Raw genomic sequence first — 13,723 nt, forward strand, 5'->3', positions numbered from 1 at the left:
ATTCAAAGGCTTGGCTGCGCCGTGCCCATTTTGGAGGACAGACCCCACCCCTCGGTGGAATTCCAGGCATTAACCCACTTCCAGCCCAAAGTCTGGAGAATTTTGCTAACATATAAATGAAAGAGTGCCTGTCTCATAGAGCTTTTCTTCAAACTCATTTAAAAAATTGAGGTGCCTGGGTGGCTCAGTCAATTAAGCGTCTGATTCTTGATTTTGGCTCAGGTCATGATCTCAGGGTTGTGAGATGGAGCCCCGTGCCGACACGGAGCCCACTTAAGATTCTCTCTCTCTCCCTCTGCCCCTACCTTGCCCTCGCACCCACCTGCTCTCTCTCCCTCTCACTAAAAACAAAAACAAAAACAAAAGAAAAACCCTCATTCAAAAAATTTCATCTGCTCATCAGTGAGGCAAATCAGTGTCATAGCCAGAAGTAACCAATTAGCTAAATCAGAAATCAGGAAAAAAACTTCTGTAACCAATTAGCTAAATCAGCTGTAATCAATTAGCTAAATCAGAAATCAGATGGCAGGAATCTATGTCTTTTAAAAATAAATACATACACATGAACACACCCATGTATATATATTTGCATAAGTGTGGTAAACACAGCTCCCATAGCACTGTATTTTTATACACTTCCATCCTTCTATTCAGGCTATCAGATGGATTAATTTTCACCTTTGCAAGGTCTAGGAGCGTTGTTTCCTGGCCTGAATACTGCTATAAATCAGGACCAGCAGAGCTACCATTCATGGCAGGGATCACTAACTGATCACATGCTCTTTTTCTGGGCCCCAAAGAGGCCTCAGGATCTTTGCATAGCCTGAGGCAGCCCCCAATGAATGACCCGAACGGGCATGTGCATTAAGACCGACTGGCCCCCTGATGTAAGGAGTGGCTGTCTGAGGGAGGGCTGGGCCGCCGGCGCCATCTGAGTGTGCCAGGAACCCCACCATCCACCTGCTGAGGCCCTCTGTTGTGGACCCGGCTCTTTGGAGGCTGCTGTTAGCTGGATCCAGGTGGGTTCGGATGGGTACTTTTCTGGGAAAGAAAGGCCCCAGGAAACAATCTCCTCGCTGCCCATCAGGAAGAAAATGCGCGAGAAGTGAACTCATTCGTGAAGGTTCCCCCGAGAGTGTCCTCACCGCTCCAGCTACCAGTCCGCTCTGGCTGTAACTCTTGGAGGCCGCCACAATGGAGGCGATGAGGAGGAGCAGGGTACCGATTAAATAGTGCAGAAGTTCCTGGGGACAAAAACAAAGCAAAGCTGTGGGCCGGGAGGTCCACTCCTGGTTCTCAGAGGCAACTGGGCACAGAAGAGAGGAACAGAGGGGAGGCAGTGACATCTCCTCTTCTCCTCATGACCTCCTGCAGAGCAGTTTGCTCACAGGCAGCAGCTGCAGAAGGCCGGCCAGGATGAGGCCCTGCAAGACAGAAAAGGAGCCGGGCAGGCAGCCAGAGAGGTGACAGAGAGAAAGGACACTTGTTGGGTGAGGAGAGATACCCACTAAGGACTGCTCCACTCCTGAGAGCAATCTGTAGACAGCACCCCGACCTCGGGCCAACAGCTTCCCACAACTCCCAGGCTGGAGAGTTTAAAGGAAGCTCCAGCTCTGAGAAGCAGAGCCCCTTCAAGAGATGTGCACCTCTCACTTCTGCTTCAGAGAAAGTTCTGGGCTAACAACGTGCTAGCTTTGGTGGTTGCCTGGAGTGCCTGCCCACTCTGTGAACAGTTTTAGGTGCGGTCTGGAGGTGCTGCCCCCCTCAGACCTGGAGTCACAGCCCAGGTGAGGTCAGAGGCCCTCTGTGAAGTGCTTGTGGGGGTGGGAGGAGCTGACTTTCTGGCTCCTAATAAGCCTCCTCACTTTGTCCTCATTTCATCTTCTCTCTGCTCTCTGGGAGTGTGCCCTCAGGCCACACTGCTGAGGAGTTTGCTAGCAGGGCAGATTCCACCTCTGCTTCCATCCTTCTGCACCCCATTCACCCTCCGGACTTAAAATGCCCTCTCTGCAGGCCCTGAATGAGGCTGAACCTCTGTCATTCAGCAGCAGGGTAAGGCTTCCACTTCTTCCTTCTTCCTCCCCATTAAACACCAGATCAGAGGAGAACTGGGGCTTAGGGCCACCAGAGGACTCCCTCTGGATCCAGAGTGTATTCATTTTTAGTTGTCTTCCATGAGGATTCAGAAATTAGTCCTCCGTGAAGTTCTGCCCATCAGGGCAGGCACCTATTAAATTTTGGAAAAGCATTCCATTTTTAAGCTGCAGCTCCTCTGAAAGCTGTGTGAAATCAAAGACCCCAATTTCTCCTTTAGCGACTAGAAAGGAAAATCAGAAGGTGGACCGCAGAGATATTGACTGAAGAGCAGATTAGTAACTGAAGTTCCCTACCTCCAAGATTCTCACCCATGAAGAAAGAGGAATAGGACATGGGGTAGAGAAAACTGATTTGAGAGAGTCCTAAATGGAAAGTGCCTCAATATACCTCATCAAAAATGTGGGGCTGAGCTTACCCCTCCAACATGCACTCCCCTCTCCACCCACCCCCATCCCTGCCCCCAGCCTTTCTCTCTCCTCAGAGTGTTTCAGTATCAGCATCATTACCAGAGGACTTTGCTCTCAAAAGAAGCAGAAAGGTGCCATAACTTTGAAAGGGGCCTTGTAACTTAGGAACACAAAAGAAATGTCTCTCAAAATAACACAGCAGGTAATAACATTAAATGTGAATAATTAAACAATCCAGAGGTTGTCAGACTGGATAAAAAAAAAAAAAAAGATACAGGGGTATCCGGGAGGCTCAGTTGGGTTAAGCGTCTCAGCTCGGGTCTTGATCTCAGAGTCGTGAGTTGAAGCCCCATGTTGGGATCCACACTGGGCGTGGAGCCTACTTAAAGAAAATCCAACTATATGCTGTTTATTGGAGAAACACTTTTTTTTAAAAATATTTTATTTATTTATTTGAGAGAGAGAATGAGATAGAGAGAGAGAGCATGAGAAGGGGGAGGGTCAGAGGGAGAAGCAGACTCCCCGCCGAGCAGGGAGCCCGATGCGGTACTCGATCCAGGGACTCCAGGATCATGACCTGAGCCGAAGGCAGTCGCTTAACCAACTGAGCCACCCAGGCGCCCTGGAGAAACACTTTATACTCAAAGATACAGATAGACTGAAAGCAGAAAGAAGGAAAAGATAGGTCATTCAAACAGCAACCAAAAGAAAGCTGGAGTGGTTATACTAGTATCAGGCAAAATGGATTTTAAAAGAGAAATGTTACCAGAGATAAAGAGGGACATTTTACAATGACAAAAACGGCAATCTTTCAGGAAGACAGAACAATTACAAACACGTATGCACCTAATAACAAAGCAACAAAATACATGAAGCAAAAACTCAATGAGATAAAGGGAGAAATAGGTAATTCAAAAATAATAGTTGGAGACTTCAATACCTCACTTTCAATAATGTGTAGAACAACTAGGGAGAAGACCAATAAGAAAATAAAGACTCAGTGCTATAAGACAACTAGACCTAACAGACATCTATAAAACACTCTACCCAACAACAGAATATACATTCTTCTCAAATGCACATAAAATATTCTCCAGGAGACACTATATGGTAAGCCATAAAACAAACCTCAATAAATGTGAAGGATTGAAATCATATGAAGTATGTTCTTCAAATACAACAGAATGAAATTAGAAAGCAATAGCAGAAAGAATTTTGGGAAACCCACAAAAATGTAGACATTAACACATTCCTAACTACTGGGTCAATCAAATGCAAAATCACAAGGGAAATTAGAAAGTACCTGGAGATGAATGAAGATGATGATATAATATACTAAAACTATGGGATGCAACTAAAGCAGTGCTCAGAAAGAAATTTATAGCTATACATACCTACATTAAAAAGGAAGAAAGTTTTTAAATTAATAACCTAATCTTCACCTTAAGACACTGGAAAAAGAACAAACTAAACCTAAAGCAAGGAGAAAGAAGGAAAAAAAGACTGAAGCAGAAATTATGATATAGGGAACAGAAGAACAATAGGGAAAATTAGTGACACCAACACTGGTTCTTTGAAAAGATCAACAAAATAGCCAAACCTTTAGCTAGACTGATCAAGAAAAAAAAGAGAGAGAAAAGATGACGAGATTCAAATGACCAGAATTAGAAATGAAAGAGGGGACATCACTATGGATCTTACAGAGGTAAAAGGATTTTAAGGGAATACTATGAACAATTATATACCAGTAAAGTAGAAAACTTAGATGAAATAGACATATTCCTCTAAAGACACACCACTGAAAATGACTTGGGCAGAAATAAACAATCTGAATAGATCTATAACAAGTCAAGTTTGAACTAATAATAATAATAAATTACCCACAAGAAAAACCCAGGCTCAGATGCCTTTGTTGCAAAATTCTACCAAACATTTAAAGAAGAATTAATACCAATTCTTCACAAACTCTTCTAAAAAATATAAGAGGTGGTAACACTTCCCAAATTACTCTGAGACCAGTATTACCCTGATAACAAAACCAGACAAAGACATCACAAGAAAACTACAGACCAATATCTCTTATGAATACAAATATGAAAATCCTCAACAATATATTAGCAAACCAAATCCAGTTACACATAAGCTGAATTATATATCATAAATTATCCCAGGGATGCAAATGTTAGTTTCACATATGAAAATCAATGTGACACACCATATTAACAAAATATTAAGGGGGAAAACAAACATGATTATCTCAACAAAGAAAAAGCATTTGACAAAATCTAATACCTTTTCATGATTAAAACACTCAACAAAGTAGGACTGGAAGTTAACTCCATAACATCATATTTAATGATGAAAGACGGAATGCTTTCCTCCTAAGATCAGGAACAAGATAATGATGTGTGGTCTTGCCACTTCAATATTCAACTAATTTCTTGCAGTGAGACAAGAAAATGAAATAAAAGGCATTCAGATTGGAGGGGAATATAAAACTATCTCTATTCATAGATGGCATAATCTTGTATAGAAAATCCTAAGGAACCCATTAACGATCTGTCAGATCTAAAATGAGTTCAGCAAGGTTAAGGACACAAGATCAATATACAAAAATCTCTTGTATTTCTATCCACTTGCAATGAACAATCCCAAAATGAAATTAAGAAAATAATTACATTTGGAATGTCATCAAAAAGAGTAAGATACCTAGGAACAAATTTAAGCTCCCCCCTCCAAAAAGCACAAAGCTTACCCTCTGAAAACTACAAAGCACTGTTGAAAGAAATTAAAGATCTAAATAAATGGGAAAACCTTCCATGTTCTTAGGTCACAAGATTTAATATTGTTAAGATGGCAATATTCTCCAAATCGATCTATAGATTCAATGGTTTGTATTAGAATCCCAGCTGACTGCTTCGTAGAAACTAAAAAGCTGATTCTAAAATTTGTATGAAATTGCAAAAATCCAAAACAATCCTGAAAAAAATGGGAAGATTCATAATTCCTAATTTCAAAACTGGTTAAATATCTACAGCAATCAAGAAAGTGGGGTAAGATCAATGCAATTGAGAGTCCAGATGTAAATCCATGAGTTTATGGTCAACTATTTTCAGTAAGGATGACAAGACAATTCAATGGGGGAAAGAATGGTCTTCCCAACAGATGGTGCTGGGACAACTGGATATTTACCTGCAAAAGAATGAAGTTGAATCCGTAACTCACACTAGACACAAAAATTAATTCAAAATAGACCAAGTACCTAAATGTAAGAGGTAGAAGTATGAAACTCCTTAGAAGAAAACATAGAGGCAAACCTTCATGATCTTGGATTTGGCAATGCCTTTTAGATTTTATACCAAAACACATTTTTTTATACCAAAAAAAGAAAAGTAATTAAATTAGATCTCATTGAAATTAAAAACTTGTGCTTTAATGGACACTATCAAGAAAATGAAAACCAACCAAAAGAATGGGAGAAAATATCTGCCAATCATTTATCTGGTAAGGGACTTGTAACTAAAATATACAAAGGACTCTGAGAATTGAGTAATAAAACAACAACCTAATCCAAAAATGGGCAAAGGATCTGTACAGACTTTTCTCTGAAGAAAATACTCGAATGGCCAAAAAGCTCATCAAAAGATGACTGACATCAATAGTCATCAGAGAAATGCAAATCAAAACCATGAGATACCACTCCACAGTCACTATCATGACTGAAATCAGAAAGTCAGAAAATAATGAGTGTTGAGAAGGCTATGGAGACCCTGGAACCCTCATACACTGCCGATGGGAATGTCAAATGGGGCAGCCAGTGTGGAATAAAGTCTGGCCGTTCTTCAAACAATGAGACCTAGTTACCATGGGACCCCACAATTCCACTCTCAGATATATCCCCAAGCAAGATGAAAACATGTCCATACCAAAAACTTGTACACGAGTGTTCATAGCAGCATTATTCATAACGTTTCATAATACCCAAAAGGTGGAAACAACCCAAATGTCCATCCAATAAGCAAATAAACAAGACGTGGTCTATCCTTTCAATGGACGTGGCTGTTAAAAAAATGAAGTACTGACCCATGCTACGACATAGATAAACCATGAAAACACTCTGCTAAGTGAAAGAAGCCAGTCACAGAAGACCACACATATGATTCCACATACAGGACATGTCTAGAATAGGAAAATTCACAAGACAGCAAGTAGATTCACGGTTGCTTTCAGGCTGGAGAGGATGAGAGGTGGGAGGTGATAGCGAAAGGGGATGGGGTTTATTTTTGAGGCGAGGAAAATGTTCCAAAATCGACTGTGGTGATGCTTGCACAACTCTGGGACTATGGTAAACTCTGTTGAATTGTACACTTTAAGTGGGCAATTGTATGGCATGTGAACTATATGTCAATCAAGCTATTTAAATAATAATATAGCGGGAAGAAAAAAAATCCTGGAAACTTCTGGAATCTTTCCTCAGACTCTGCCAGTCCCTTTTAGCTGACAAACCTTATCACAACAGTATAAACACCCATCGCCTTTATCAGCTTCCTCTTCCTACCCTTTTCTGTCCCTTGAGAAAACACACACACAGCTTTCTTGTTGCTGGAAGGTGAGTTGTTTTTTGGTTTTTTTTTTAAGATTTTATTTATTTGTTTGACAGAGAGAGAGCAGGAGAGCACAGGCAAGGGGAGCAGCAGAGGGAGAGGGAGAAGCAGGCCCCCCGCTGAGCAGGGAGCCCTACGCAGGGCTTGATCCCAGGACCCTGGACTCATGACCTGAGCTGAAGGCAGACGCTTAACCAACTGAGCCCCCCAGGCGCCCCTGGAAGGTGAGCTTTAGAAACCAGCGGGACATGGGCTGAGATGCCCACCAGACAGTGAGAAGTTCAGGGCTGCAGCAGGAAGAGGTGATGGAGGAGGGGGGGGCTGTGGGGGAGGGGCAGATGGGACAGAGTCTGTCGGGTCTCAGGGCCCCGGGCCACCCCCTTACCGACAGCGGCCAGCTGATGCAGGTGAGCAAGCGGTAGAGGCGGAAGAGGTGCACCAGGTAAAAGGCGAGGATCATTATCAAGTTGCAAATGGTGACCACTTCAAAGTAGCTGTAGGCGCTGTAGCTGACCCACACAGAACTCCTGACGCAGATGAAGGCGATCAGCAGCGTGACCTGGAACAGAAATACAGACGCGTCAGACACAGGCCAGCCCATGACGGACGCCCAGGGAACAAACAACCGGAGCACACGGAGAAATTGCTGCAATTCCGGTGATCTCCTCACAAACCGGCTGCAAGGCTGGGAAAGTGCCAGTTCCCAGAGTGCAAGCTTTTAAGACACACGCGAGCTGTCGCTGCAGCCGAGTGGGCTTATCCTCTGAAGTGCCTTCTGTTATGCCAGTGGGATGCCTCCTCAGAGAGAGGGTGGGAACGCGGGAAAATAACCAAGCAGAATCATTCCATTTATTTACCTATTAGGTTGAACTGTAGGAAGTTGCCACTATTTGGCCGTTTTGGACCCACAAAGATGGCGGCTCCTATGTCACGACTTACTGGCTGGCGGCCGGACGGTAAGGTAGCATTTATTGATGCCTGATGTACATGATCTCCTTGAGGCCTCACAGAAATCTGCCATGGAGAGGGCATCACCCCCATGTTCACACTGGGAAACTGAGGTACACTGGTTCAATAATGGTTCCAAGGCTACCCAGCTCATAAGCAGTGGGAGGTGGGATTCAAAAACCCAAGTCTGTCTGACTCCAAGGACCCGTTCCTCCATGTCAGATGCAGTTTTGCTTTCCAAGAATGTAAGCCCTCCTCATAGACAAACTGAGGAAGGTAGATTTGTTATGAAACAGAAAGGAATCCTGGTTATTCAAGGGGGCGCTTGCTCACCACTGGGCATGTGGTGAGAGCTCACCAAGTATACTGTTGCAAATGAATGAACGTGCAGGATTAATAAATTAATGACCTATTAATGAATTAACAGGTCTGGTAAATTATTAGCAACATATGAATCCCACGGGAGAGCAGATCGGAAGAGGAGAGAGAAGATTCTGAGTTTTTGTGAAGGCCACTCAAAAAGAATAAAATCTTATTTACCCCACATAGGGAAGAAACCACTAACACACAGGTGTTAAATGATGGAAAACCTTAGGATCTATTTTAAAAGTACAACTAATTTAGGACAAAGATGATTTTTTTACTGCTTCTTTCCTGTAGAACAGTGAACAAAGGCTGTGTGTGCGTGTGTGTGTGTGAGAGAGAGAGAGAGAGAGAGAGAGATTTTGTGTCCTATGGGACACTCGGCAATGTCTAGTTTGGTTGTCACCACGATGGGAGGCTGCTGCAGGCATTTAGTGGGTAGAGGCCAGGGTACCACTGAACACCCCACAATGTACAGGATAGCCCCCACAACAAAGAACCATCTGGTTTCAAATGTGGCCCAGACTCTTGTGCTGTCATAGAGAAACCTGCTGTAGAAGAAGTGAGTCCAGGGGCACCTGGGTAGCTCAGCCGCTTAAGCGTCTGCCTTCAGCTCAGGTCAGGATTCCAGGTCCCAGGATCGAGCCCCACGTCCGGCTCCCTCCTCAGCGGGGAGTCTGCTTCTCCCTCTGTCCCTCACCCTACTCATTCTCTCTCTCTGCTCTCTCTCTCCCTCAAAAAAATAAAACAAAATCTTAAAAGAAAAAAAGGAAGAAAATGTGAGTCTATAACAAGCATTAAATCACAAAAATGACCTAACACCGGTTAAAAGGGTCAGTGCGAGACACGCTCTATTTTCTCAAGCCCCTCATTCCACTCTGGCAAACTCCTCAGAAAAGGCACAAGGGCGAGAAGAGAATCTGGCACGAAAATGAAGGTATGTGCAAGAGGAGTGCTCTGCTTGCCAAACCCAAACAGCAGACGGACTCTGACACAACGGGACCCTCAACATTTGCGTATTCCCCTTTGCTAATGAGCAACGTGAGTATTTTCATTTTTTCAGTTCCTCTCAAGCCAGCCAGCCTTGGTAATATAATGATTCATGCCTTGAGGTTGTTTTAAAGCTCTGAGGGGGGGCTTTGCTTCACCCAGGACTGGGCGGTTTCACCAGAGTTTGGCTGCTCATCAGTCCCTATTTGCAGGCCTCAGTCTACGGGTCTCGCCACCTCCTGCTGACTTTTTTTTTGCACGGCGGAGGAGCAGGGTGGGGGCGGCCTTCAAGGCTCACCTTAAAATACAGAGAACTCAGAATTATGCAGCGCCATTCCTAGGTGGAGAAGCAAATTTGTGCCAAATTTAATGCAAAGATTAGACTAATTTGTACGACTCTTCATCTGTGACAGTCACCTCTTTCACATAGTGACACAGAGATGGGGGAGTTTCCCAATGAACACAGAGGTCTGTGCAGGTCTTCCCCTCTGAGCTCCCAGGGCTGAGGACCTTGCAGCAGGAAGGATGTTCGTGCTCTATCACAAAACCATCTCAGACCCCCCTGGAAAACATTCTTGTGAAAGAAGGCTTCCCAAATCCTGTTCAATCGGCCTAAGGCTGCCTACCATGTGCTCTTCTTCCAAGAATCCCAATTTTGCAAAATCTCATGCAGACCACAGATGATATACACTAACACATGCAACTATAAGCTTCCCTTTGGTCCAATAATTCACTCATTCCTACTTTAAATGGCCAGCATCCTAGCCAGCACACTCAAAAAAAAAAATTAATTGACACCAAACTTTTCAGAACTCTTCTAAGGCCAGCAGGTAACCTCTGCAAATGCTGGAGACCCCTGAATCTTGTAGATCAATACTCTGAGGGCAGGCAGAAAGGTGAAAAGGAAGATTGAGCAAGCCAGACCATCGTGGAAAAAAACGCCCTAGGGTATGGATCCCGCCCCCCCCCCCCCACAACCACAGCCCCTCAGACCTCTTCTTGTTTCCAGTTAGAAAAGCAAATCAAAACACAGCGTAATGCAGACAACCTGAAGGAGGAGTTCTGATTTCAAGGCGGAGTGAGGAAGGCTGGGAGTTTTCTGGAAGGCACGCGTGGTTCTGTTTAGTGGAACTTAAATGTGATACTATCCAACGGACTAACTTGTTTCCCCGGGGGCCCTCTTAGCTCCCCTCATAAAGGTGTGTTCTTTTACTTTGAACTGCCATGAAAGTTGCGAATCAAATCTCTAGCACACATGTCCAGGGGTTTAAAAGTATGTTGCAAGCACCCTCGACTCAGAGCCAGGGTCTCACACACCAGCTGTGGCACCATTCAGATCACTGAAATCATCTCAGATCGAAACCACCCCCTCGTCCCCCAAACTGTCATTTCTGACTTCATTCTGTCAGAGTTTTTACTTTCGAGAAGAGATGATTTTTGTGAAAGCAGCAGTGGGTTTAAATTTTACAGATGAAGCAGGCTGACATCACCTGAGAGGAACGAATGTCCCTCCACCACAACTCTGCAACTAAAATGTCCTGGTCTCGGGCGCCTGGGGGGCTCAGTCGGTTAAGCATCTGCCTTCAGCTCAGGTCATGATCTCAGGGTCCTGGGATCGAGCCCCGCATCGGGCTCCCTGCTCAGCGGAGAGCCTGCTTCTCCCTCTGCCCCTCCCCCTGCTTGTGCTCTCTCTCTCTCTGTGTGTCAAATAAATAATACCTTAAATATAAAATAAAATAAAATAAAATAAAATAAAATAAAATAAAATAAAATAAAATAAAATAAAAATGTCCTTGTCTCCACAGCCAGGTGCCAGGCAGCTTGCTCAGGTTCTCAGCCTAGTTGGGTCCCTCAAGGAAGAAATCACCCGCTGCCTGTAGTCTGTGACCTGGAACATTCCTTCAAGCAGGCTTGATCTTCCCATGCACCTGCCAGGTCTGCTGTGCTGAGTCACGTGCCTGCATCTGGCTGAAGATGGCCCCAGACACCTTACGGTTCAAGAACCCCGGGCTGGATGCAGGCAGGTCACCCAACCTTCTTGTGGGGGCTTTTATCCTGATCTTGGAATAATGTTTCAGTGAGGGAGACAGGCAGGAGAAAGAGAAGTAGGATGAAAGCCCACATCAAAAGGTCTCAGACCCAATTCTAAAAGGCTTTTCTGGAAAAGCCCACGAGATGAAAGTCAGGCTTGTTCAAAAAGTCAGAGATGGGGTGAGTCAGTGTGCAAAGTGCATTTGTAGATGCAAGCGGCCCATAAATGACTTTGCTTGGCTGTGGGCAGGCAGGAAGAGAATTTGATATGCTTCTAACTTCGGCTGAATTCTGCCCTGCGGTGGAAGGAAATTTCCCCCCCGCCTTCCTGTTAAAGCCCCCGCTGGTCATCACCACCAAACAGCCCTTGTGGAACTTCATTAACACCCACGTGAGAGAGAACCCTCACCCGGCTTACTTCCACTGGATCCCCGTCTCGCTCATCAGTATCAGACTCTTGCTACAGGCTCCTTCCCATCCCCGCAAGCCCCAGCACACAGTTCTGTTCTGTATCCAAAAATAAAAAATGCCACTGAAAGCACAAGGGAGGGGGAATAATCGAAAGAACATTGTGTCAGGGGTCCTCAGGTGCGGGTCTCGAGCAGCTCGCTAGTTAATGCGCTGGTTTCCGACTCTAACCAGGCAGCAAAGTTCCTGCAGCTTATTAGAAACCAAATATGCTTGCCCATGCTGGGACTATTTCTGGAAGGACACCTAAGAAACTGGCCGCCTCTGGGGAGAACTGATTATTTAGCGGTTTTTCAAATTTGCTATTTTGTTTTCTTGTATTATAAAAAAATCACATATTAAGCTGTAAAAAAAGCATTTTTTAAAAAATGACACGTCTTGGAGATCTTTAATGGCACAGATTTACCCTTTTCTTTCAGTTGGCTGCAGTTTTATTTGACCCAGTGTTTCTCAACCTCAGCACTGCTGACATTTGGAGCTGGGTAATTTTTGGTAGGGGCTGTCCGGTAGGATGGTTAGCAGCATCCTGGTCTTCCCCCACGAGATGCCAGTAGCACTTTCCTAGGTGAGAGAACCAAAAATGTCCTCAGATGTTGGCAAAGGTCCTCGGGGGCAAAAGCACCTCTGGTCACGAGCCACTACCTTAAACAACTTTTTGCCGACGGGCATTTGTCACATCCCCAGTTTTTTACTAATACAAACAACCCTGCAAAAGAATATCCTTGGGCACGCTTCTTTCTGTACGTACGAAGATTTCTGAAAGGTTCTCAGACAAGTGAAATGACTAAGCGAAAGCATATTCACACTGAAGATTTTGATGTTTGCTGCTAGAATGCTATCCAGAAAAAGAGGAGGTTCCCCATACAGATTATCAGTATTTAAAAAGAAAGGAAATGGTATCTTGTTATTTAATCTTCATCTCCTTGATTACTAGTGGGTTGAGTATCTTTTCATAAGTTTATTGGTTACTGCCTATTCATACTCTTGGCCTATTTTTCTCTTGTTTGTATTTTTATTATGGATTTGATATATTCTGATAAACCTATTGTCTGTTACAGATATTGCAAATATATTCTCTCCCTCGCCTTTATTTTTAGTCTTTTTGTTTTACTGAAATTAAAATTTTTTATGCAGTCAAATCTATGCATCATTTTTCATAGCTTCTGGGTTTTGTGTCTGACACTCCACCTGCAGACACAGTCACCTCTAGTCCCAACCAGGCCCGCTTCTCTGGGCACATTGGGTCCCCAGAGTGCCTCACGGGCTGCCCCTCAGGGTCCCCTGTATTCGCTCTGATGGAACCTTTGCGATTGATACTGTATCTACTTGTTTGTTGGTTGAGTGTATTTGCTTGCTGGTTACCTTGTTCACTACCCTTCTTCTCCCAACTACTCCAGGGACTCTGTTGGTTTCACACTTAACTCTCTCTGCTCCTAGCAGAATGCCCTGCACATGATAGGTACTGAATTCAACATCAGGTGAATGAATGGTTTCTGGGGTCATCCTGCCATCCTCCATGACTGCTCCACGACACTCTATTGCACTAAACCCCAAAACCCCCAAAACACAAAAAAATACATGTCTCCCTCTCTTACTGACCTCAAGTGCTTTGATAAGAGAATTGAGCTTTTTCATTAAACTTCACTTAGGAACCTAGCACAATGCCTGGCATATAGAAAAAAAATGAGCCAAGATGTCCATCGACAGATGAATGGATAAAGAAGATGTGGTATATATATACAATGGATTATTATGCAGCCATCAAAAGGAATGAGATCTTGCCATTTGCAACGACGTGGATGGAACTGGAGGGTA

At 44.1% G+C, this 13,723-nt stretch overlaps 1 protein-coding gene across 2 annotated transcripts in view; it reads right to left on the minus strand.

The window, feature by feature from the left end:
- CMTM7 (CKLF like MARVEL transmembrane domain containing 7) overlaps positions 1-13,723 on the minus strand; it is a 52,412-nt gene that overhangs the window by 4,727 nt on the left and 33,962 nt on the right. Inside the window, exons 2-3 of one of the 2 annotated variants that reach the window (XM_034993222.1) lie at positions 7,494-7,667; positions 1,146-1,244 (exon numbers count right to left, since the gene is read on the minus strand). In XM_034993222.1, the coding sequence (XP_034849113.1) occupies positions 1,146-1,244; positions 7,494-7,667 (273 nt within the window). Of the gene's footprint in view, positions 1-563; positions 1,245-7,493; positions 7,668-13,723 lie in introns of those variants that run through there. The other variant, XM_034993204.1, reaches the window with a different exon arrangement.

Source organism: Mirounga leonina, unplaced genomic scaffold, assembly GCF_011800145.1.
Source record: "Mirounga leonina isolate KUSES-001 unplaced genomic scaffold, KU_Mleo_1.0 Mir_115, whole genome shotgun sequence".
Lineage (NCBI taxonomy): Eukaryota > Metazoa > Chordata > Mammalia > Carnivora > Phocidae > Mirounga > Mirounga leonina.